The sequence below is a fragment of the Theobroma cacao genome, chromosome 4 (assembly GCF_053813885.1).
Source record: "Theobroma cacao isolate CCN51 chromosome 4, ASM5381388v1, whole genome shotgun sequence".
NCBI classification, from domain to species: Eukaryota; Viridiplantae; Streptophyta; class Magnoliopsida; order Malvales; family Malvaceae; genus Theobroma; species Theobroma cacao.
Window position 1 is genome coordinate 8552953 of NC_142642.1, and position 26810 is coordinate 8579762.

At 36.9% G+C, this 26810-nt stretch overlaps 2 protein-coding genes across 3 annotated transcripts; both read right to left on the reverse strand.

Annotated features, from left to right (window-relative positions):
* Positions 1–7341: 7341 nt before the first annotated feature.
* LOC18601313 (uncharacterized) lies at positions 7342–8722 on the reverse strand. 2 transcript variants are annotated; one of them, XM_007032227.3, is made up of 2 exons: positions 7944–8722; positions 7342–7866 (listed from the first exon to the last, which is right to left on the reverse strand). In XM_007032227.3, exons 1-2 carry the CDS (start codon positions 8023–8025, stop codon positions 7580–7582), a joined length of 369 nt encoding a protein of 122 aa, XP_007032289.1. In that variant the 5' UTR covers positions 8026–8722; the 3' UTR covers positions 7342–7579. The 2 variants fall into 2 exon arrangements, with proteins under 2 accessions (XP_007032289.1, XP_017975196.1); XM_018119707.2 differs by having other exon boundaries at positions 7342–7872.
* Positions 8723–8865: 143 nt separating this feature from the next.
* Positions 8866–12565, reverse strand: LOC18601314 (Protein kinase superfamily protein). The gene is made up of 6 exons (XM_007032229.3): positions 12327–12565; positions 11858–12177; positions 11633–11768; positions 10586–10722; positions 10314–10437; positions 8866–9532 (listed from the first exon to the last, which is right to left on the reverse strand). The coding sequence occupies exons 1-6, from the start codon at positions 12376–12378 to the stop codon at positions 9033–9035; spliced, it is 1269 nt and encodes a 422-aa protein (XP_007032291.2). The 5' UTR covers positions 12379–12565; the 3' UTR covers positions 8866–9032.
* Positions 12566–26810: the final 14245 nt, after the last annotated feature.

Here is a 26810-nt window from a genome sequence, read left to right on the forward strand (position 1 = left end):
ATTAAATATTTTTATTATATTCAAGTAGGTATAGTTTCACTTTAAATAAATGTTTTAGATAACTAAACTTATTTTTTATTATGAAATATGTGTTTTCCACTCGCATACTACATTTTTAGCTAGTTTCGAGATTTTTGAAGAAAAATGACCAAAATGCCCCTGTGAGAAAAAAATTATTATTCTATTGTTTTGATTTGGAAATAGTTTATAATCTCTCAACACATGATACTTAACAAACTGTTGCTCATAGGGGAGGTGCGAAAACTGATATTAAAGCCTTGAAAGGTTCCAATTGGCATTTCGAGTAATGAATGTCTATCGGGACGTCGCAGCGGTTGTCACGGGCTCGAGGGGAGTACCGGGTCGTGACACAAATTATGGGCTTGGTTATGTTTCCAACTAAATGCTTTTAGTATATAACTAAGTCCATATTACCATCTTGTCTAGATGTGATTTGTTTTCCTATATTCATTATGTATCTCATAGTATAAAACTCCTTTTAAACTAAAATACATAATGCATGCATGGCATTCCTTAAGAGATGTTGGCACCTTAATTCTAGATAACATGTTTTCAAGCATACAAATAATATCTAATATCATTCATATAAATACATATAAATATTTATATATATAATAAGCCACATTAATGTCCATCCTAGAAAAAATAAAATAAAATTACAACTTGTAATTCTCTTCAATCTTGCTTGCTTCCACTGCTTGTTAGGATCACATCCATTTGACACTCTTTTGAATTTTATGACTTTTTAAAAATCCTCAATTTTAATTTTAATTTTAACCCAATTTGAGAAAATAATTTTATTTTGTCCAATTAATTAATCTCACTAATTAATACCAAAATAAAAAATATTTTTTTTAATCCAAGGCTAAAATTAATTTTCCAAAAATAAAAATAATTTTACAAAAATTTTTAAGAATATATAAATATATATTTTAAATAATTTTATTAAAAAAATTAGAAGAGGGCCCTATCCTAATGGGTTGTTGCCCAAGAGCCCAATAGTGGGCTGTTGCCTTGTGGCAGCAGCACAACAACATGTGCTGTTGTCCGGCAGTAGCACACTGCTACTATCCTGTCCAGCAGCACACTACTGCTGTGTGTTGTCCAACAGCACACAGCAATGTACTGTGTGCTGTCAAATGGCACACAACAGGGCTAGGCAGCACACAGCATTTGTGTGCTGTCGAACGGCAAACAGCAGGGGTTGTGTGCTACCCGAAGCACACCTCACCCCTATTTTCCCTTTTTCATTTTTTTTAATAAAAAAATAAAAAAATATATATTTATAATAACAAAATTTTAATATAAGAAAAACTCTTTTCTTTTTTAAAAAATAAATACAAGAAAAACTCCTTTTTCCAAAAAAATAGTCATAAAAAAAAATTAAAGAGACCAAATGTTACCTAATTACCTTTTTCCTTTTGGCTTTGAACTTCTTTCTCCATGGATGCACCAAATACATCAAGAAATATTAAAATTACATGGGTTTTCCTAGTTACATAAATCTAAGGAAAAATAAAAAAATCAAGAAGGAAACATAGCGATGATAGGCCACCTTTCTTGTTACATAACCAAAGAAAAATGTTACATGTAAAATTTTCTAGGACAATTAATGTGGCAAAAACCTTGAATCATGCATCATAACATACAACCATACATTGATCACATCAAAATAGTAAACATATGCAAAGGTGGCAACTATGCAAAATAAATATAGGAAACAAACTTGCAATAAACCCTGCTCTAATACCAATTGTTGGAGTAAGATCTTGTGGATTAATGTGATTGTGTAAAGCATGGATTTTAAAAATTTCTTTAACAAAGGAAGCAAGCAATCCAATTACACAAGCGGAAGCACACAGTATTATTATTGCAAGTAATATAATCACATCCAAAAAAAATAAAATAAGAATCTATTATGTAAGAAAACTATACCTTTATTTTGAGATTCTTATTTTCTGACAATACCACACCAATGAATGATTTCTCGACCAAATAAGTTTACCATTTATTCTTCAAGAAAACTTTCAACTTTAACCTTGAGTGGACAAGGTGTGGAATGCAAGGCTATAAGATGGCAACTAAGTTTATTCTCTTTTCTTTGAAAAAGCTTGGAAGAGGAGAAGAGAAGAGATGGCTGAAACTTTTTTAAGAAAAAGTACGTTCTCTGATTTTCTTCTAGTGTCTTCTCATTTTATTAAAACTCTTGCTTCAAAGGTTTAATCAAAATGAAACACCTTTGAATCAATCTCGACCATCCATTCAGAGTTATGGAAGTATCAAACATGCTCCATAATTATCAAAATAAAAATTAAAGAATAAATAATTTAATTCTTTAATTATCATTTAAAGTTCTTAATAAAATAAAACTCCTTATTGAATATTAACTCTTATTTTATTGTTCTCCATCTTTATTTAAAAATAATTAACAATAAATAAAAGAGTAATAGTCAAACATGGAGTCTCCTTTTATCAACATGGATGTCTAAATTCATTTTGCAAGAATCCTCCTAAATTTATCTTAATTTAAGACAACTCTTGTCTGTAATTAAGATAAAAAAAAATCTTATCTTGTCTAAATTGAGACAAATATGTTAAAGCTGCCATTTTTGTACACAATTTAATTAAACAAATTAAAACATGCATTCCAACTTAAACAAGTTGAATTCTATGAACCTAAGTGGGAAATCTATTTGGACATAGATATTCCAAGCTCTAATAAACTTAGAATTATTCTTAATCTCATTAAAAATAATTGAAGCTTATTAACCATGAAATCACTCCACCATAGATTCATGGTTGCACTCTTGGATTAACTATAATTACAAAAAACTATTCAATACTTGATATTAATTGTTAGTTGTTCAATTGCAAACCTTATATTGTGAACCCTCATAACCATCCAATGACAAAAAGTGAAATTACCGTTTTACCCTTTATGTGAATTTTGCCCCCTAGTCTCAAATTTCATCCAATTAGTGATTCAATACTCTAGATCTAATCTTTAGAGTATCCAGATGTGATGAGTAGCTAATTCATCAATCCACTGAGCCCAGATTAATCACCAATCTTCTTGAAATCACTAGAAGTGATGTTAATGCTATGAACTCCATTACCTGGATATATGTTCTCAGATGTTTACCTCAATTATAATCCCAAAATAAGTAGTCTAGATCAACGCTTTATAATGATCATGCTCATAGTAAATCAAAGATCATAAGGAGATTAAACACGAGTCCATTATCCATCAGGATTTCGGCTTTACTATAAGCAAATGCATAAGTGTGAGATCAAGATTTAGGTAACGGTAAAACTTAAATTTGATTTTCACATGATTCCAGTTCATGTTATAGTGTCATTACTCGAAGTCAACCATTTCGATGATTGAGACTCATCATTCCCTTGAAATGAATCACATTCGTTTCGTCGAAAGTAATCTAAACACTACAGCCTTAACATAATAAAGTGACCAGCTTTATTATATGGCTGTGAACAATTTTTTTAGGGAACCTTTCCATAAAAAAATCCTCAACCAATTGGTGCAACTAATTGCACAAACTTAGGCCTTTATTGGTTGCCAAGCCAAATAAAACCATGACTGTCACTGTAGAAAGCAGCAGCTGTTTTAGCCACGTTTTGGTAGCTTTACCTCCATCATTAGCCACACATAATCACCCATCTTGGAACATTTCCAATGTGTATTGATCCCTTAATTTTCTTGCATTTTATGAAGTACTTAAGCCTCACTTTTATGGCTGAAAATGGACTAATACCATGGCTAGACAGAATCGAATTCTACCATTTAAATCACACCATAATGTCATGTGATCGAATCTTTATTTGCTAAATTAATTTGTGCATCTCATGCACATGTTAATTTTTAATATTTTGACATTAAAATGAGATTAATATTATGACAAATAAATTTTAAAATTTACAATTAAAATCTATCTAGAAATTGAAATAACTAGAACAAATTGTAAAATTTTAAAACTTACTAATTTGTATAGAACAAAACCCGAACATCTCATATTCCTTTTCAACAAGGCATTAACAACAATAAACATTAAAATGTGTTAAAATCGAATCAAGGAAGGCTCTGATACCACTGATGGGTTTAGCTATGGATGGCATGCTCAAAATACGCAACGGAAAGAAAATTAAAACTTTATAACTAATCAACAAAAACATGCCTCCACCCATGGCTCACCTTGGTGATATTTAACACATAAAAACATAAAATAAATTATTGTTTAGAAAGTTACCATGCCAAGTAATTTCGTAATCACAATGGCACTTTCCGAAGCAATCTCAAGAACATCACAAGGAGTAAAAACCCTAGCCAATCAAGTGCTTGGCCTCTAATGGTAGTACACACGATTGCACTTGAACCTTAAACAAAAGAGAAAGTTTTTAACTATACTTTGTGCTGGCAAAGAAGACAACAATTGTCCTTTTATTCTTTTTCACAATCTTAGCAGAACCTCTCTTGAAAATTACTTAATAAGCAATTTTCTCTTTTACACAAAGGGAATGGCGGCAATGAAAGAAAACGTTTTTCCTTTTTTAACAAAAACTATGTTTTTTTCAATTGTGAAAAACTCTCATATGGAAAATAGTTAAAATGTGACTTATATAGTTAGGTTAAAATAACTTCAATTTTGCAATTAAGTCCTCAATATTATAACACATTATAATATTGGGCCCATTACTTAATTAAACTCTTTTAATTAAGTCTTTGGAAATTAAAATCAAAATTAATTTCTTTTATATTTTACAATCAAGGCCTTATAATTATAACTATTTATAATTATGCCAAAAACTTAATTAAACTCTTTTAATTAAGTTTATAGAAGTTAATTACCTAGCTTGTGATTTAAGTCTAACTTAAATCGTCACTCTCCCAATTTAATTCAAATGCAATCATTGTGTGTGACCCATTAGGTTCCCAACATGTTGGCAATGGAATTGATTAATGACTTAATTGATTAATATAAATTTCAATCAATTAATTTATAATCAATTCCATAGATCAAGATTGGCATCTAGCAATGCATCATGGCCACCCAATTGTTGGGAGAGTCAAAGGGTTCTTTGACAACCTTTCAGTGTACAGTCTATCAATGTAATTCATTCCTTCATCATATATCTCGGAGATGATAAAAGCTTGGTACAGTGTCTACTCTTATTGACCTTCATATTTGTTCCTACAATTATAGCATTAACTTTATAGAGAGTTATGAAACCTTTTTCATAATCTCCATGTCACCTTGGCTAAGGACTTCAATAAGCTAATGTTAACTAAGAACTGATAGGATATGTCCTCTAAAACACTTGTGTTGATGATTCCTATGTTGACCACTCATTTGCCTTCATATGCTTCATACTATACCCAAAAAGCATCCTATTTTGGCATCATTGGTTAGGCATCCATAGAGATGAGATCAAAGCATAGCACTCCACACATAAGACAACTTGGTGTCTCAAGTCTAGGGAGTATTTACACAACTAACACATGAGAAGTGTTGTATAGACACTAGAGTGTATTACCAAATGCATTTCTCGTGGCGGGTCATGTTCAGTGAACTTGCTCTCCTAGGCAAGCACCTATATTCTAGTTCCAAATATCTTTATACTTCAATCTATGAGATCGATTGCTTTTTTCCAAAGTAAGGAACATATAATATACCAGTCTCTAAGCATCATTGATGTCCAGTCTCAATGATACATTGACCAGGAACATTTTGAGATTATGCTTTGATGCATAGGAATCTCATAACTGCAACCCATTACAGTTTCTTTGCAAGGCATATTAATCTCATGGACTTCATTCAATTAGAATTATAACTCATTGTAATTAATGTCTTATTGATGAAAGAAAACCTCTAATCATTCAATATGAATGATACTGTTGCATGATTAGAATCAAGCCTCAACCAATCCCATTGGGTTACAGGGCTCATCTCAACACGAACCACTATAAATTCTTGTGCATTGTCTGCTCTATTTTAGTTTTCATTTTATTTTTCATTAAGTTTTTCCTTCATCTTGCATTTAACTTCTCATCATTCATCCTTAACTTGCCCTCAATTAGAAGTCAATTTTAGTAAGAGCCAAAAGGTGTTATTCACCTCCCCTCTAGCACATTTATTTGGGACCAACAATTGAATGATTTCAAAGATAGAAAATCTTATACTTATACTGGTTTGGATATATTTATTGATAAATGATTACGTTGCACTAAAATTCCTTGTTTTCCAAAAAGGCACAAATGCTTCATTTTATTTTAATTGGTTTATGCATACTCTTATGTTTTAACATTCAAATCTTCTGCTCTTAACTTGTTTCGCTCTACGCCCTACTCACGGAGCCTAGGATTACTGAGTCTGTGAGACTCACCTCCTTATCTTCCTTTTGCAGATAAGTAATCAGCGCAAGTGCATTGCTTAGCACATCGAGGCTTGCTGCAATGTAGGTAATGGCATCTCTAGACTTTTACTTCGAGTCGTTTCGCTGCATAGAGGTCGTATTGTGTCAAACAAATAGACTTATAAAGATTATTAGTCTATTAGAAATGTATTTGCTAAAACTTTGAAGTTTTGTAATCAATACCACTAGTGATGTTGAAATTACTGTAGAGTTATTAAATCTGGTTATTGGTATCTAGATGCTACGCTTTAAATATCGTGTTTATTTGGTTTAAGTAAACAATAGTATTAATATTACCAGTTGATTTTTAATTATTCGGAATCTCAATTAAGGCTTGTTCGAGATTTGACGAGTTTACTCGCAAGTTTCGAACGTCGGTTACAATCAAGGAAAAGGTCGTTATATTGCTTGAAATGTACTAGCTTAAAAAAATTTAAAATGAATAAATAAACACATTTATCTCAAAAAATAAAAAAGAAAAAATGACCCCAACTCACATCGTGAGAGTATACTCATGGATAATAAGTAGAAAGTTTGTTATCTTAATTTGTACTCTTTCCACTACTCACATGAACTCAATATAGTGCTTTACCGCTTAAATCTTGACTCTTGTCATAGATTTTTTTTAATTGCTATCAATTCCCTCGATCACGACAATTCTAGAGATACAACAAGCAAAAGAACAAATATTTATATTTTCATTATCTCTCCTAAATTAAACTTCTGATTCATGCTTTTGTTTTAAGTTTTTGTCTTTTTAATAAAGAAAAAAACACATAAAGCGAACGGAATTCCAAAGATGTGAAAAACTTGCCTAGCGCATATGTGCAGCAACATGTTGAGTTATGTTTGGTCGCTTTGTGTTTTTGATTATATAATAATTTGGTTGACTTGACAGCCACGAATCATGCTACTACATGTTCAGTTGAACCACAGGGAGCTGTGGGTTGACGTGTACAATTACAAGTTCCCAACCTTTTTCCATCAAGCTTATTGGAATTTGGAAGCGGAAGAAAATTCTTTTTATAAATAAATAAAAAAAAGAACTATTTGTACAGTCCCTAACTATAACATTTGGACTCGGAATTGGAGTAAACTTGTATTGGATTCTTCACTTGGCATTGCCAAATTAGGCAGAGCAGGAATTACAGTTGCAAGTCTTGGGTACAAAAGCACAGACTCCGAAGGGCTTGTTAGGAAGCTGGCAGTCGATGCCAAAGCAGCAAGGCATGGTGGCACAGGTGGAGGCGGCGCTGGTGGTGCAGCACTTGCACAGCAAGCACAGCTGGAAAGGAGCAAGCTTCCGCCGTGCATCATCAGCGTTGCCTTGAAGCACGCGATACTCGGTTGGCCCAACGGCTACGGGCTTATATCCTCGGGTTGGTGATGATGATGCCTCAGCTACCACCGCCTTAACTGCAACTATCATGGACTCAATTAACGTGGCTGGCAAAAACTATTACGTTTCAAACCGAATTCAGAAACTAACATACCTTGACAAGCGGTGAAGTGAGCAATGAAGAGGATTACAATCGATAGTTTCAAGATACCATGATCGGTGGCCCAGCTGTCCATGGTGCACAGAGCTAGAAAGAAGCATGCACAAAGAGAGAGTTGGGGGGGCGGGGGGGGCACGCACCAAGGGAGAGCGATAAAATTTGCCAAGGAAATTTGTGTGGTGGAGAGGTGAGGAGAAGGAGATTTGTTGAGAAAGTGGGTCAAACAAAGGGATGGATAAATATATCAAAATCCCAATTTGTATTATAAATCATGCAGGAGGGCCAATTATAGAGGCTCAAAATGTTTGGAGCAATCCAAAACCGACAACCAACTTTATGCAAAGCGGTTAAATTGACTCAAAGCTTCTAACTATGTGGAGCCAAATTCAGTAAAAGAATCAAGTTTGTTAGATTCCTATGCTTGCTGTCCTTTTGTCATTGCTCTTGGCCTTGACCTTGGAGAAGTGCTCCTCCACATTCCGTTGCACAATAACGTATCAGGATAAGCCATGTTAGCTCTTCCAAGATGAATTTTAGGTCAAGAAGAGGCATGCCAGAGAGGATGCAGGATGAAATGCAAGTCCATGCACCGCCCGCTTTAGTCCATCTTTTGCTTTTCATCTGCACGCACAGGGTTGTATGGACCTACACTTGTCGGTTTGGAGGAACATGGGGCCGACCAAAAGATATGAGGATAAGATGCAGACGGTTTAAGAATCCTTTGCCAACAACCGTGAGGGAATACTCCTTGTCATCGTTGCAAGTTGCTAGTCTTTCCCTTTGACTTTGCATCGTTGCTGTCAACATTTTTCATGTTTACCATCTTCATCGAAATAAATTGCGGCAAAAAGCATCTACTTACTAGTCTGCGGCTGCATGCTTATGCTGAAAACAATTTTCGAACAGGAAATTCCAGTGATACAAACTTCACTTGAATAGCATAATCAACACTGACTACGGATAACATACACATTAGGTACAATGAAGCAAAACCACCCTTGTTTTAGCAAGCAAATTTGTCATTTTGGCAGGAGGTCATGGTACAAAAGACACACCAAAGAAGTGTACAAGTAGCTGATATTATCATCTAACCCTGCATGCTGCAGGGCCACCTGGGGAACAATTTGGATTAGGCGACCTACAAATGGTACCTGGACCAACATTGTTGGAAAATCTGTGACGCATGCGATAGTCTGGAACTCCACCCATTGCAAATGGGCCAGCACCTCCTGTTAGTTTTGGGTTTAAAGATGAAGAGACTTCACCCCCACTACCACCAGTGCATTGTAAAGGTTCCAACGTTTCAACTACGTCACTCATTAATGGCCTTGCTTTTGGATTCTGGCTCAGACAGTAGTATGCCAAGCTGCATGCTTTCTGCGCAGCCCTTACTGAATATTGGTTCTCCAATCTTGGGTCAATTATTTGCAGTAATTTTCTCTTATCATTCAGTTTTGGTCGAGCCCATTCCACCAAGTTCTGTTCCTTGCTTGGCCTTGTCTTATCAACAGATTTCCTTCCTGTCAAAAGCTCCAAAAGAACAACTCCAAAGCTGTATACATCACTCCTGGCAGTCAGATGGCCTGCTCATTTTATACAGACGGAGAAATAATTAACTGTGCATATCAAACATAATTGCTTCTTCATTTGTTGAAACTATCACAAGTAAAAATAGAAGACCAGAGCAGTTCACAATATGATAAATGCTCAAATGTACCAAAGTCCCAGAACTGGTACAAAAGGCATTTAAAAAGGAATTATAATCAGCTTGAAAATATAGTCAGATTCCAACTATGTATATCCTTGATATCTCTTTATTTTAGTAGATCTATATCATAGTTTTGGATCTTGCTCATGAATCATGAGAAAAATGATCTGGTGATACTTGCATTTATTTTCATAATTCTTCATAAATTAAAGTGCGAACCACTTTGAGTAACTTCTTTTGTTTACTTTAAACAAAATTTTAACCTCTTTCCTTTGTATCCCAAACAATATTAATGACAAGAAATCCAAAATTAGCTTCCCATTTGACACTGCCAAAACTAATGCTGCTAGTTTCTTATGCATTCTCATATCTAAGAAGCAGAAGGCACAATTCCTAGTAACACTGACACTGAAGGACCTATGCTTATCCATATGATGAAGCAGCTAAAATGTTATTGGTGCCGGTAGCTTGCACCCAACATGCTTTCATGACCTGTCTTTCTGGAAGGCAGCTCAGAAAAGAAATTTTATGTTAAATGATGGCCTTTCTCTATTTATGGATCTCAACTAGTTTCCCCCAATTGGTCAAACTTCTATTTTCGAATATAAATGCTATGATGATGTATAACACATTTCTGAGATATTAGGAGGCCATACCAGTCATAACATATTCAGGTGCAGCATAGCCATACGTTCCCATCACTCGAGTTGATACATGGGTCTCATCGCCTTGTGGTCCAGCTTTTGCAAGCCCAAAATCAGAAAGTTTGGCTGTATAATCCTGCATATTCAAGAGGCAACTAGCATGAAAATTTTTTTCCCTTTCGGCCAATCCACTAGCATGGATTAATACGGACAAAGCATCCAACTATCAAGAGAGATGAAGACAAGAGCAAGCTCTTAAGTAAATGATTTACGCCAATACTTACAGAGTCCAACAATATATTGGAAGTTTTAAAATCCCTATATATTACAGGTCTTTCAGCATTGTGAAGGAAAGCAAGCCCTTTAGCAGCTCCTAGAGCAATCATCATTCTTGTCGCCCAGGATAAAGGAACAGTCGTCTCTGAAAACCCCAGGAAAGCGACATCAAAATATTACCACAGAAAAAAATAATCATAACAAATATCAAAAGGAAAAAGGAGGCAAAGGAACTCATTAAAGCATTTAGTGGCTTTTGCTTCTAACTTGGATACTCTCCAGTCAGCATAAGACATATGGCCCACTAGTTTCCCAGGGAACCTAGGATGACTGATGGAGGAGGCTACATATAGTAGTCCCAATTGAGGGAGTGAGCCTACATATACAGCATATGTTTATATTCTCATGGGTGCCTCATTGATCAAATAAGTTTAGGAGAAGATAGACCTACAGGATAATCTAGAGCCTTGCAATAAAAAAGATGGCGAGGATTGTCTGTTATAATTAGCTGCCAACCCTTTTAGAAGATTGAGATGATCTTTGAAACAAAATTTCTACAATAGCACCTTGTACATAGAGGTGCTTACAAACAGATCATGAAGTATTATTGCGTGCCTGAGCCTATGCACTGCTTTGGAGCAGTGAAATCTTTTCCTTACAAGATTCCATATTCTAAAATTAGCTTTAGTTGATCATAAAGGAGCTACACCAAATACTTTTAAGATGCTCCACACACACTTCAGAATTCTGTGATGATAATAGGTGAACCAGTTGAAAAAGTTGCAGGGGCAGGTTAATCTATTCATTAGTTGCTAGAATCCTTTTAACACCAAATTGATGAGTTAATGAGCAGATAGCAAAGTTTCTAGAGCCTAGTGGTTGACAATATGCTTGGAGCATGAAAGCAAGGTATTTGTAATCATTGAGAGCAGCTGAGGATATGATGCTGTAATTGAGAGACGGGGAAAGAAGATGAGCATATAAGCATGAATCAATATAGGGATCCTGTGCAGCATTTAGCAATGCAAAAACAGGAGAAGTGGAGAAACGCATACTTCGAAACAGGTGGTTCTCAAGGCTTCCACGGAACATGAATTCGTATACCAGTAGCCTGTGATCATCCTCGCAACAATACCCGATGAGCTTAACCAGATTTGGATGCCTCAGCTGGCCGAGAAAGTTGACCTCAGTCTGAAGATAGAGCACGACGTTTAGGAGAAGGGGTTGAAAGTTAGGGAAATTCGAGAGAGAGAGAGAGAGAGAGATATGTATATACATACAAGCCATTCGCGATGACCCTGAAGGCCCTCCTTGTTGAGGACCTTGACAGCGACGGGTAGAGACTTGAGGCCAACCCTTACATTCTCATCAATGTAACCTTTGTAGACGGTTCCGAAGCCACCTTCTCCAAGAATGTAGTCAGAACGGAAGCTCTTGGTAATGGTTTCCAGCTCGTACAAGGTGAAGGCAATGACGTGGGTATAGAGTAGCGAATTCTTTCTCGAGTCCTCGAAGTTGCGGGGGGTACAGGGATCGCTCAGATCTGACAGTGTACGATTGTGACTCTGTTTCTTCTCAGATAAAATGTGGAGCTGTTGAACTGCGAAAAAACATGCCACCAATTTCACTTCTTGCTCACTTCAATTTCACACGAAAACAACAATTTTCCTGGGAAAGATGGAGAAAAGCCAAGAAAGGGAAAGCCCTAGATCTGGAAAGTGAATAACAAAATTTATTAAAACAAAAAACCTTGAGCATGAGTAACAACAGCAGATTCCTCTCTAGTGCCACAGTTGCCCATGTCGGAATGAGTTCGCAGCTGCTTCCCACAAGGCTCTGAGTTTCATTCTGTGGAGTGTTGCTAGTCGCTGCGGTGTCTGTGTGTGGGCATCATATCAGCATTATCGCTGTCTTTCTCACTCTACTCTACTCGAACGTATTTTACCTCTAACTTAACTAGTGGCGTAAATTTCTTCGGCCTTTTTCCTTTAGTTCTGCGATGAAAAAGTGTTGAATTAAAGTTGAAATCACTCAAATTATACATATGGGCCCATTGTAGGCTGACTTTGTGGGTCGATTTCCAAGCTGCTCCCTGGGTTCTTCTTAAACCTAGTTTACTATTGTTGTTGCATTTTAAAAACACCGAATTGCAATAGGTGCGTTTCAAAGTTACTGTAGAAAACTTGATTTGCGATTTTTTTTTTTTCGTTTTATTTTTCTGTAGTACTTTGAAAGAAAGAGCGATAGATAAGTAAAAAGTTTGAATTTAAAATATTTAAATAATTACAAGAACAATTTTGTGATTCAAACCAATGTTATTTAATGCTTAAAAAGTGTTTTTGACAACCAAAAAAAAAAAAACCTCCTGAGAAGCTTTTACAATAAGCTCATAAACTACAGTGAAAGAAATACTTTTGAACCAACAAACAACATGCTTTTGGCATTTTGTTTGGACCAAAAGTGCTCTTTTGGCACTGTAAACAAAATACCAAGTGAGCTCTTAGTCTCAATGAAATATACTCCCAAACTGGTTCATAAGTTTTCTTCTCATAACACTTGAGTCTAAATAGAATATACATCCAAGTGATAAGGTAAAATAGTCATCATTTATGGGCACTGCATAATGATCCATGAGATAGATATCAATGTCACAATTTAAGCATTCAGACCAAGCACGCCAACAACTCAAGTAAACCAACAGAATAGCAATCCAACCAACTAGCCTAATAGACAAGAGGCTTAATGTTATCAATCAACCTTGTATAGAGCCATGACTATGTAGATGTGCCTAGAAGAGTAGTCATCTTATGTCTTGGGGGAAAAGTGTTTTTTTTTCGAACAACGTAATGGTTCGTGACTCATTGTATAAGGTTATAGCTCTTCAAAGTTATGGAAGATACCCTTTTGCTGTGGAATGCACTCATATGATAGAAAAGGCATAATGTGGAAAGCCGACAGACTCGTGATTGGGCTAAAAAGGCCTGGACAGATGGCTAGCAAGGCAAAGAAACAACAATGCAAGTAGGGCTTCAATCTTAATGGGCCAGTAGGGCTAACATAGGATTCCGTTGTCACTAGGTTCCCGACAAGGGAGTATATGTCACGACCCAATTTTCGAGCCATGATCGGCGCATGGACTCAATGGACGTAGTCCACTAAGACCAAGCAACCCTATTTACGTAATCTTGGTCGTCATCCCATCAACTATTCTAAAAGTTACATCTCACAATGCCACCCTTCAAGTACTTTACTAATAAGCTATAGCAATCAAAACTGCACTTATATTAACCCATAATAATATTAACCATTGCCACTCATGGTGGCTTACCAATCAAAATATACATATATGGTCTAAGGCATGCATCTTAATACTTTATATCACATGTATGTATTTACAAACAAAAATGACTATGGGCTTCCAGCGGAATGACCAAGGTGACGGGACGATTACTGAATGCCAACATACCTACCAAAGAGATGAAACTACGTACACACCTCAACCTAGGTTCCAACTGCCTCCTAATCTGAAAACATAAAGTTGAAAACAATGAGTACAAACTTAGTGAGTGAACATAAGAAGGGAACAAACAACAATAAGGAAAGTTGATAATCGTGATGCACTTATTTGAAAACAATGCAACTTAGTTCAAGTTCTTATTAAAATCCCTCCATTAAACCCCTGGTTGTTAAAGCATTTAATGATGAAGGAACCATATTTAGCATGCAATTTGAAAGAGAGAAAATTTCCAGCAATCATTCCATCTCACCCAGCTCATGTGCATCCCACCACATCGTGCACATAGCCGGACATCCCATCTCACCCAGCTCATGTGCATCCCACCACATCGTGCACATAGCCGAACAGTATCACCATCCATCTCCCTCACCACCATCATCACCGGCAAGTGCACACTCACCTCGCACATGCACGGTTGCATTTGTCACACAATGGAACCATTTATGACATAGTATACATATATATATATATATATATATATATATATATATATCAATATCATACAAAAACATATAGATTCATCCTTTTACACATTTCACATTTCACAACATCAAACATTTTATCAAGGGCTTGTTCCCAGGCAATTTTAAAGCAAAAACTGATAAAATTCTCAAATGATTCATTGACACACGTAAACATTTCCCCAAAATATTTTGAAATGCAAGTTCACTCACCAGTCTTTATTGATGTTTCGGTGGGCTCTAACTTCGACTAATGGTTCAAATGGGGCTGAAGGCCTTGTTGGAACCTATCATGCACAAAAATGTCACAACCAATCCAATTTACATTAATATCACTTCAAATGCTATTTTCCCAAATCAAGCTTCACTAACCCCTCTTATCTATCTTCCATTACCATTTGATTAGCTATTCAGTTCTCTACTTTAGTAACACTAGAAATAACTAAACAACTTCAGTAATACACAATTCATAACTCTAATTATTAGCCTTTATCAATAACTTAAAACCAGTCCTAATTCATCACTCACCTTAGTGGATTGTAATGAAATTTCTTCCCAAGAGTCCTCAAGCTATCATGAAACCTCTCTTTCTCTCTCTACAAAGTTTAGCTGGTGAGATAAAGTATTAAATAAAGAATTTTAAGGGTTTGTCTAAGGTGAAGGAGTAAAAGAGTATGAAAAACCCTACAACATGGTGTGTAAAGCACAAAAATTAAGGTTAGTTTGGGAGAGTGATGGAAGCTTGAGAAAAGCTTTCATGGAAGAAAAGAGAAACGTGAGATGGGAAGAAGAAGAAGAAGAAGTTGCTGAAAAAATGAAGAAGTTGCTGGAAGAATGAGATTTTTTATAGTTAAAGCTTATCTAATTCTTCATGCAATTACAATAATGCCCTTAACAAGGCCACTTGTCTTCCTCCTTTTCTTGTGCAATCTTTTTACTCTTTTGACATTGAAAGAAGGTCCAAAATCCTCTGAAAGAGGGCCCTTAAGTAGCCCCCAAAAGTCTTAGCTTCAAAAATCTCCTAAACTTGTTATTTGTGGAAATTACGGTGAGGGTCGCGGCTCTCAATTTTCAGCACCGCGGCACTCAAATGTTCTATCCAAATATGTTCTTCTAGAGTAATACTTTCAATTAGACAAGGATTTTGACCACCTTTCCATCAAAACTGGGAAAAGTGGTAAACATCAAAGTTGTATCCCTGCCTCTTAGATTTCTAATGGTCTAAAAATCATGTTATTTGGACTTCTGTAGTGGGATATATACTTTAAAAATCGAAACATATGCAAATAGAGCAACAGCCCACTATGCACCTTTCTTCACTAATTATAATTATTTTTTTAATCCTACTCCTATAACGACATAAAATAATTATAAGTAACGTAAAACTAGCATCATTAGCTTAAATTAAACCTTTAAACATAAGTTCTACTTTGAGTTACGTGTTTATGAAGGTCGAGGTTTCACATTCTCCCCCACTAAAAGAAATTCGATCCCCGAATTTAAATCAAACTACAAGGTAGTGTATCTCTACATATTAAAGAGGTGTGGATACTTTGTTTGCATCCCCTCCTCAGCTTCCCATGTTACCTCTTCCCTGGTGTGGTTTCGCCATAACACTTTAATTAAGGTTACCTCCTTTGAACGGAGCTTTTTGACTTGCCGATCAAGGATAGCTATCGGTTGCTCCTCATAGGTCAAATCATCTTTCAACTAGATGGTCTCATATTGTATTACATGAGATGGATCCGGGTTATCCTTCCTAAGAATTGGCACATGAAACACGGGGTGAATATTTGAAAGGTTTGGCGGTAATGCCAAACGATATGCCGCTGTTCCAACCTTTTCTAAAATCTCGAAAGGTCTTATATACCGAGGGCTCAATTTTCCCTTCTTGCCAAACCTCATTATCCCTTTTGTTGGTGAGACCTTAAAAAATACATGATCCCCCACTTGAAACTCCAAGTTCCTCTATTTGTTATCAGCATATGACTTTTGCCTATTTTGTGCTGACAACATCCTTTGACGAATCATGCGTATTTTCTCGGTGGCGTCCTGTACCAACTCAAGCCCCAAGAGTTTTCTTTTTCCCGCCTCTAGCCATCCAATAGGTGACCTGCACTTCTATCCATATAATGCTTCAAAAGGTGCCATTTGGATGCTAGCTTGGAAACTGTTGTTATAATCAAACTCCATTAAGGGCAGATATCGATCCCACTTGACCCCAAGGTCTATTGCATAGGCCCTCAACATATCTTCCAATGTTTGTATCGTCCGTTTAGACTGTCCATCAGTTTAGGGATGGAAAGCTGTGCTAAAATCCAACTTAGTGCCCAATGCTTCTTGCATATTTTCCTAGAACCTACTAGTGACTGTGCCCCCCTATCAGATACTATAGAAACAGGAATGCCATGCAACCGTATTATCTCTTCTACATAAAGCTGGGCGTACTGGGCAGCCCCATATGTAGTTTTAACTTAAAGGAAATGAGTTGATTTCGTTAACTAGTCTACTATGACCCAGATCGAGTCATAGCCCCTACTAGTCCGAGGTAAGCCCATTACAAAATCCATTGCAATATGCTCCCATTTCCACTCGGGCACTAGTAACGGCTGTAGTAGTCTTGCGGGCCTTTGGTGTTCTGCCTTAACCTGTTGACAGACTAGGCACTAAGAGACAAACTCAGCTACATCTTTCTTAAGTCCTTACCACTAGTATACCTCTTTCAAATCTTGGTACATTTTGATAGCTCCCGGATGTACCACGTAGGCTGCCCTATGCTCCTCCTCCATTATTTCTCTCCTCAATCCATCACTATCCAGCACATAAAGTCTAGTTCTATACCTCAATACTCCATTTATGCCTTTGGTAAACATCTCTCATTTCCTTCCTTGAGGGTCCTCTAAGGCCTTAGTTACGAACTTATCTTTACTTTGTGCTTCTTTAATCAGATCCATTAAGATAGGCCTCACTCTAAAATGTGCTAGCAATGCATTTGCCTCTGAAACTTCCAAATGTACACCCATGTCTCCCAAGCTATGCATCTCCCTAATCAAAGATCTCCTATCTGTAAAGATATGTGCTAGGCTTCCTATTGATTTTCGACTCATGGCATTCACCACTACATTTGCCTTACCGGGATGGTAAAGAATAGTACAATCATAATCCTTTAGCAACTCCATCCACCTATGTTGTCGCAAGTTAAGATCCCTCTGCTGAAATATATACTTTAGGCTTTTATGGTCCGTATATATCTCGCAAGTCTCACCATACAAGTAATGTCTCAAAATCTTTAAGGCAAACATGATTGCTGCCATCTCCAAATCATGTGCGGGGTAATTTTGCTCATGCCTTTTAAGTTGTCTTGATGCATATGTGATCGCCTTCCCATGCTGCATTAATACACACCCTAAACCAACTCGTGATGCATCACAAAATACTGTATAACCCCCTATGCCTTGCCGTAGGCTTAATTTTGGAGCTATGGTGAGACATGCCTTAAGCTTCTCAAACTATCCTCACAAGCATCTGACCACTCAAATTTTGTATCTTTACGTGTCAACTTAGTCAGAAGGGTGGCTATTTTGGAGAAGTCCTTTACAAAACGATGATAATAGCCCGTCAAACCCAAAAAGCTTCTAATCTCTGTAACTGATGTTGGCCTTGGCCACTTTTGCACTGCCTCAACTTTCTTTGGGTGGACTTGTACCCCATCCTTGGAAACCACATGTCCTAAGAATGTGACAATTTCAAGCCAAAACTCATACTTGGAGAACTTGGCATACAATCGATGTTCTCTCAAAGTTTAGAGCACTATCTTAAGATGCTGGTCATGCTCCTCTCGGCTCTTTGAGTAGATCAAGATGTCATCAATAAACACCACCACGAACTTGTCCAACTAGGGCTTGAACACTCGGTTCATCAAATCCATAAAGGCCGCAAGGGCATTTTTAAGCCCAAATGACATCACCAAGAACTCATAGTGCCTATATCTTGTTCGAAATGCGGTCTTTGGTATATTTTCATTTCAGATCCTCAATTGATGATACCCAGATCGCAGATCTATCTTAGAGAAACATTGTGCTCCCTGTAGTTGATCAAATAAATCATCTATTCTTGGAAAGGGGTACTTATTCTTCACTGTTACCTTATTAAGTTGTCGATAGTCAATACATAATCTAAGTGACCCATCTTTCTTCTTTACAAATAGCACCGGTGCTCCCCATGGTGAGACGTTGGGGCGAATGAAGCCTTTATCTAACAAATCCTCCAATTGATCCTTAAGTTCCTTAAGCTCTGCCGATGACATTCGGTATGGGGGTATGGATATGGGTCTAATGTCGAGAATTAAATCTATACAAAATTCAATCTCTCGCTCGGGGGGTAAACCTGGTAGTTCTTTAGGAAATACATCCATAAACTCATTCACTACCGACACTTGGCCTATATCTCCAACCTTCGCTTGGGTATCCCTCACAACAGCCAAGTAACCTTGACAACCCTATCTTAATAGCCTTCCGGTAGACATGACTGATATCAAATTGGTGGGATCATTGCTCCTATCCCTTTGAATACTAAATGATGGTTCACTAGAAAAATCAAATCTAATCAATTTATGGTAACAGTCCACACTGACATGGTAGGGTGATAGCCAATTCATTCTCAAAATCACATCAAAATCTAAGGTGTCTAACACCCCTAGATCTACCAATGTGTTTTTGTCCTTGACTCAAACTACACAGGATTTATATTCCCATTCAGCCACAAATACCTCCTTTAAAGGAGCAGACACCACCAATTATTCTTCTCTCCTAACACGATCCTTAACCAAATGAAGTGCAAAACATGGAGAAATAGAATGGGTAGCACTAGGATCAAACAATACTCGAGCATCCATATTACAAATGGAAAGAGTACCTAAAACCATTGCATTGGATGTCTGGGCCTCTTGAGGTGTTAAAGCATATACGCTCTGTCTTGGCCCTTTTCGCTCTGTCCCTCGCAACCTTACTCTCACTGGTCCTCATCTTAATCTGCTGAGCGCAATCCACTGCGACGGAGTAGGTATTGAAATCTTGAGATGCCACAGCCCTAAACAATGGTTCCACTAGCCCATCCACAAACCTTTGTATCTTTATCTCCTCGGTAGAGACTAGATAAGGCGCGTACCGAGACAACTGTGTGAATTTTATGTCGTAATCTGACACTGTCATACTCGAGGTCTGTACCAAAGCCTCAAACTCCCTAACTCTGGCATTATGTACACTAAGTGGCAAAAATCGATCTAAGAAGGTTGTACTGAACTCACTCCAAGTCAACGGTGTTACATCCGTTGGTCTGCCTCTACATAAGGAGCTATACCACTCTTGTGCCACGTCCTCTAATCGAAAGGCAGCTAGTTCGATTGATCGGACACTGGAACATCCCAAGGCGTTACAAATTTTCTCCATCTTATCTAAGATGGAGGCTTAAGCTTGAGAAAATCAGGAAAAGAAATCTCTAAATGACCCTTGTCGACCTCAAGATGTTGGCATTCGGCCTGCTCTTAGGAACTAGGGGATTCTTGTACTGTAGGTCTCCCCTCCACTATCCTTTGTATATCGTCCATACAGGCTGCCATTATCTCTACAACTCGATTAACTCCCTACAGGCCTACTGCCAAGTCCTCGATGGTAATGCCCCAAATTGGTTGTCTATCCACATTACTTGAAGATTGTCCCTCCTCTCACCTACCCATAGGCGTATTCACCCTCACCGGCGTAGTGGCCCTACCACGTCTACCTCGCCTCCTAAGGGTGGACGCCCATGGCCTATCTATCCACTCATTAGGATCATCTTGATCCCTCATCTGTCTTGAGGCGGCTCGTGTCTTAGGTGGCATTCTTACCAAGACAAGAGTAAACACCTGTTATTAAACACATTTAATAATCATACTTAAGGGAAAAAGGTGGTTTCTAAGATAGGGAATCTATGCGGTCCCTTGGTTGTAAAATGTGCCGCGGTTACACTTCACAACCGAAGTTTCCACATAAAGACCTGACACTCCACTAGACCAATAAAAGGAAGTCTTGGAACCTAGACGACCTAGAGCTCTGATACCAACTTTGTCGAGACCCAATTTTCGAGCCATGACCAGAGCATGGACTTAATGGACGAAGTCCACTAAGCCCAAGCAAGCCTATTTACATAATCCTGCTCGTCATCCGATCAATTATTCTGAAAGTTACATCTCACAATGCCACCCTTCTAGTACTGTACTAATAAGCTATAGCAATCAAAACTATATTTATATTAACCCATAATAATATTAACCATTGCCACTCATGGTGGCTTACCAATCAAAAAATACATATATGGTCTAAGCCATGCATCTTAGTACTTTACATCACATGTACATATTTACAAACAAAAATGACTCTGGGCTTCTAGTGGAATGACCAAGGTGAAGGGACGGCTATTGAATGCCAACATACCTACCAAAAAGATGGAACTACGTAGACACCTCGACCTAGGTTCCAATTGCCTCCTAATCTAAAAACATGAAGTTGAAAGCAGTGAGTACAAACTCAGTGAGTGAACATAAAAAGGGAACAAGCAACAATAAGGAAACTTGATAATCCTGATGCACTTATTTGAAAACAATGTAACTTAGTTCAAGTTCTTATTAAAATCTCTCCATTAAACCCCTAGTTATTAAATCATTTAATGATGAAGGAACCATATTTAGCATGAAATTTGAAAGAGAGGAAATTTCCAATAATCATTCCATCTCACCCAGCTCATGTGCATCCCACCACATCGTGCACATAGCCGGACATCCCATCTCACCCAGCTATATGCATTCCACCACATCGTGCACATAGCCGGACATCCCATCTCACACAGCTCATGTGCATCCCACCACATCGTGCACATAGCCGGACAATATCACCATCCATCTCCCTCACCACTGTCATCACCGACAAGTGCACACTCACCCCACACATGCACGGTTGCATTTGTCACATAATGGAACCATTTATGACATAGTATACATATATATATATATATATCAACATCATACAAAAACATATGGATTCATCCTTTTACACATTTCACATTTCACAACATCAAATATTTTATCAAGGGCTTGTTCCCAAGCAATTTTAAAGCAAAAACTGATAAAATTCCCAAATGATTCATTGAAACACGTAAACACTTCCCCAAATCATTTTGAAATGTGCAAGTTCACTCATCAGTCTTTATTGATGTTTCGGTGGGCTCTAACTTCGACTAATGGTTTAAATGGGGCTGAGGACCTCGTTGGAACCTATCACGCACAAAAACATCACAACCAATCCAATTTACATTAATATCACTCCAAATGCTATTTTCCCAAATCAAGCTTCACTAGCCCTTCTTATCTATCTTCCATTACCATTTGATTGGCTATTCAATTCTCTACTTTAGTAGTACTAGAAATAGCTAAACAACTTCAGCAATACACAATTCATAACTCTAATTATTAGCCTTTATCAATAACTTAAAACCAGTCCTAAATCATCACTCACCTTGGTGGATTATAATGAAATTTCTTCCCAAGAATCCTCAAGCTATCATGAAACCTCTCTTTCTCTCTCTACAAAGTTTAACTAGTGAGAGAAAGTATTAAAGAAAGACTTTTAAGGGTTTGTTTAAGGTGAGGGAGTATAAGAGTTGAAAAACCTTACAATAGGGTGTGTAGAGCACAAAAATTGAGGTTAGTTTGGGAGAGTGATAGAAGCTTGAGAGAAGCTTTCATGGAAAAGGAGAGAAACGTGAGATGGGAAGAAGGAGAAGAAGAAGTTGCTTGAGAAATGAAGAAGCTGCTAGAAGAATGAGATTTTTTATAGTTAAAGTTTATCTAATTCTTCATGCAATTACAATAATGCCTTTAACAAGGCCATTTGTCTTCATCTTTTTCTTGTGTAATCTTTTTACTCTTTTGACACTAAAAAAAGGTCCAAAATCCTCTGAAAGAGGTCCCTTAAGTAGCCCTCAAAAGTCCTAGCTTCAAAAATACCCTAAACTTGTTATTTGTGGAAATTACGGTCAGGGCCACGACTCTCAATTTCCAGTGTCTCGGCGCTCAAATGTTCTGTCCAAATCTATTCTTCTAACGTAGTACTTTCACTTCGACAAGGATTTTGACCACCTTTCCGTCCAAACTAGGAAAAGTAGTAAACATCAAAGTTGTAGCCCTTTCTCTTAGCTTTCTAATGGTCAAAAAATAATATTATTTGGACTTCTGTAGTGGGAGATATACTTTAAAAATCAAAACATATGCAAATAGAGTAACAACCCACTATGCACCTTTCTTCACCAATTGAAATTATTTTTTAATCATACTCTTATAACGACATAAAATAATTATAAGTAATGTAAAACTAGCATCATTATCTCAAATTGAACCTTTAAACATAAGTTCTACCTCGAGTTATGTGTTTATGAAGGTCGAGGTTTCATAGTATATTTATCTATATTGATGTGGGATAAGAACAGGGGAGTATATCTATCAGTACTGATGTGAGACAAGAGCACAAGACTACTATCTTATTGAGGTAATAGGCCTCTGAGCAAAGTGGATAGTTAAGGGGATTATGTACATTCCATGGTAAACAACATAAGGGACAATGTTATAGAGCTGCAAGCTTATGTTTCTACTATGGCCAACTACGGTGTCACATCCCATTTTTGGAGATATGATCGATGCAAAGACCTATGTGGATATGGCCCACTAAGCCTAAGCAAGCCTCTTACTCATAAGTCATATATTGTTCATACATATAAAGCATACACATTATCAACAATACATCAACATGCAATTTGGTGCGCCATCACAACATGGTGGATTTTTACACCACGAAGTGTGGAAATGCTAATGAACATCGTACTAGGTACCATCATAATAAGGTGGAATGTTACCTTACGACGTGCAAAAATGCTAATAAATTATAAATGAAAAGTAGTTTTCATAACTCAAGCAAATATTTTATCATAAGCATTTAATTGCCAAATCCTTGTAAAACATATAAATCCTAATGCCACTCGTGTTTACGTACTCATGAATACTCATAAAGAAAAATCCATCAACATATAACAACAAAATAAAGATTGACTTGTCATGGGAATATGACTCGACCCTCTAGGCATCAAGGGGGTTGCTAGAATACTTATTAAGAAAGATTGAGAGCTTGTCTCCACGACAAGGGTATTAAGTTACTCACTAATCTATATAAAAAAAAAAAACTAACGTGTGAGTCACAAAGACTTTGTGAGTGAATATAAGAGAGGGATAAGCCAAGAGAAAGAGTTTTTGTATAAATCATAAGTTACATAATCATGACATTGTTGGTCCTAAGTAAATGTGCTAGAGGGATGGTGAATAGCACAATTTGGCTCTTTCAAAAATTGTCTCTAAGTGTCGACAAATGCAAGACAAAAGAAAGAATGAAAATTAAACAAAAATAGAGTAAATAAGACAGCAGAATTTAGAGTGGTTCAGTCTAAGACCTACATCCATGTCACGATCGAAATTTTGGACCATGACCGGTGCATGGGCCCAATGGACGTAATCCACTAAGCCCAAGCAAGCCTATTAATAAGACGTGTTCACCATTCCAGCAAAAGTTACTAAGTTATATTTCATAACTTTGAATCAAAATAATACTAAGCATTGCCAACTCATAGTGGCATACCAATCAAAATATACATATATTGTCTAAATGTGCAAATTTAATAATTTACTTCACATGTACATATTTACAACAAAATGACTCTGGGCTTCCAGCGGAGTGACCACAGTGAAGGTGTAGCTACTGAATGCCATTGATACCTACCAAAGAAACGAATCTACAAGGACACCTCGACCTAGCTACCAACTGCCTCTTGATATGAAAACATGAAGTTGAAAATGGTGAGCATAAACCTAGTGAGTGAACAGGAAGGGAACAAGTGAACAATAAGGAAAGTTTAAAGAAATCATGATGCATTTATTTTCAAAACAATGCAATTTAGTTTAGTTTTAATAAAACCCCTCATTAAACCCTTAATGAGTTAATCACTTGATGATAACGGTTCCATCCACAACAAAGGATTTTGAAGAGTGAAAACTCTATTAGCATTCAAGCATGTCAAGCAAGTAAGACGACGGGTCCTCGTTGCAGGGGAAAGGCATTCTACACTGCAGCGAAAATAAATTTTCGTTGCAGTGAAATTTAGGCTCAAATTATCAGGGAACGAGGGTTTCTCAACCATCTGAGGGTTTCTCAACAAACCTCCTCATTTCAAACCTAATTAAATAAATTCCTAAATTTGGAAGTCCACACTTAACTATGGTGCCAAAGAAATGGGAAATAGGGCAGCAAGGGAACAAGATAATAAGCAAGGCAGAAAGTTTCTCATTGCAGCGAGGAGCTTCAGTGACTTTCTCGTTGCAGCGAAAATGCATTCTCGCTGTAGCAAGAATCAAACCAATGCAACCCTTCAAACCCAAGAGTTTTTTGCTGCAGCGAGATTCATTCTCATTGCAGCGAGAACAGGACACCACTAACAACTTTTGATTCTCTTAAGGATAGGCCATTTAGCTGCAAAGACAAGCTCAACTTAAACATGCCTAGAAATTTCCAAAGTTCAACATGCAATATTTCACATGCATTTCATCCATAAACCATATTCATGAACTTTCTATAACACACACATTTACATATACATACATCGTCATCATGTGTGCACTCCCTACTCGCACACTCTATCATCATCATGTGTGCTCTCCCTACTCGCACACTTCAACATAACCACCCAACATCATTCATCAATACACAACACATATTCATAAGATGTATACATACATACCAACATAATATAAAGTATATGGATTCATCCTTATACACATCTCACATTTCACAATATAAAAACCATTTAATCAAGGCTTGTTCCTTGGCACACATTTGCAAAGAAAAGTTGGATAAAATCATTCAAATATCTTGTGCAAACACATTCGCATTTCCAAAACAAGTTTGAAATGCAAGTCCACTCACTGGTATTTCGTTGAACCTTTAGTCGATTCTAACATCCCTAATGGTCTAAATGGGATGGTGGGGCTTCGTTGGAACCTACCATCACATTAACATCGCAATTAACTCAATTCTCATAATTACAAGTTCTACAAGCTATCACCTACTAGTTTCCAAGTGCCATTAAATGGTTATCCACTTTCACTATCCTAATCGCTCTAAAGTGAATTTCCCACCTCAACTACCAAAACACCCACAAGTCTAAACACTAATCATTTTCAACACTAAAAATCAATTCTAGTTCACTACTCACCTTGGTAGCTTTGTGCTTGAAATTCTTTCCAAAAACTTTCAAGCTATTAATAAAGCTTCCTTTTTCTCTCTTTAAAACACCTAACTAGTGAGAGAGAGTATGGAAATAAGATTTTTCAAGGGTTTTAAAGAGAGAGAGTGGAAGAGCACAAGGATTTATGGAAGGGTGCACCAAAAGCATGAAAAGTGGAGCTATTTTGAGGGAGGTTATGGAAGTTCATATCAAGCTTCCATGGAGGATGAAAGCAACGTGAAAGAGAAGAAGAAAGAAGAAGAAGAAGCTACTGGAAAATGGGAGAAGAAGTTGCTGGAAGAAAGATATATTTATAGCCCAAACTTATCCATTCCACTTAAATTACCAAAATGCTCTCACAAGTTAACTTGTTTTCCTCCAATCTTATATGCAATCTTTTTACTCTTTTGACACTAGGACAAGGTCCATCATGGTCTAGAAATGCTCGAATTCATGAAAACTTAAAATTTTTGACCCGAGGTGAAAATGACCATTTTGCCCCTACCATGGAAATCATCATCAATCTTTATTTTCTTTTTCATTTTACCCATATTTTCATCATTCATTTATGCCTTAGGCCTACTTAGGCCTTAATATTGTTTAAAACTTACTTTTAGGAGCTTACTAAGGAAATGACGAAATTACCCATGACTAGGGATATCACGTCTACTTTTAGCTACGAGTCTATAAAGGTCAAAGTCTCACAATCCACTACCTTGATTATCTAACCAATCTACTAAGAACCAGTGAAATTAACAAGCTTTCACCAAGCTTTACAATGGCTTTTACCAGGCTTAACCAAAACCTTTCACAATAGTTTTTTTCGAGCTCAACTATAACCCAACACCTAACTTTTCAAGGCTAAGTTAGAACCTTTATCTAAACAAGCAATCCTAGCTT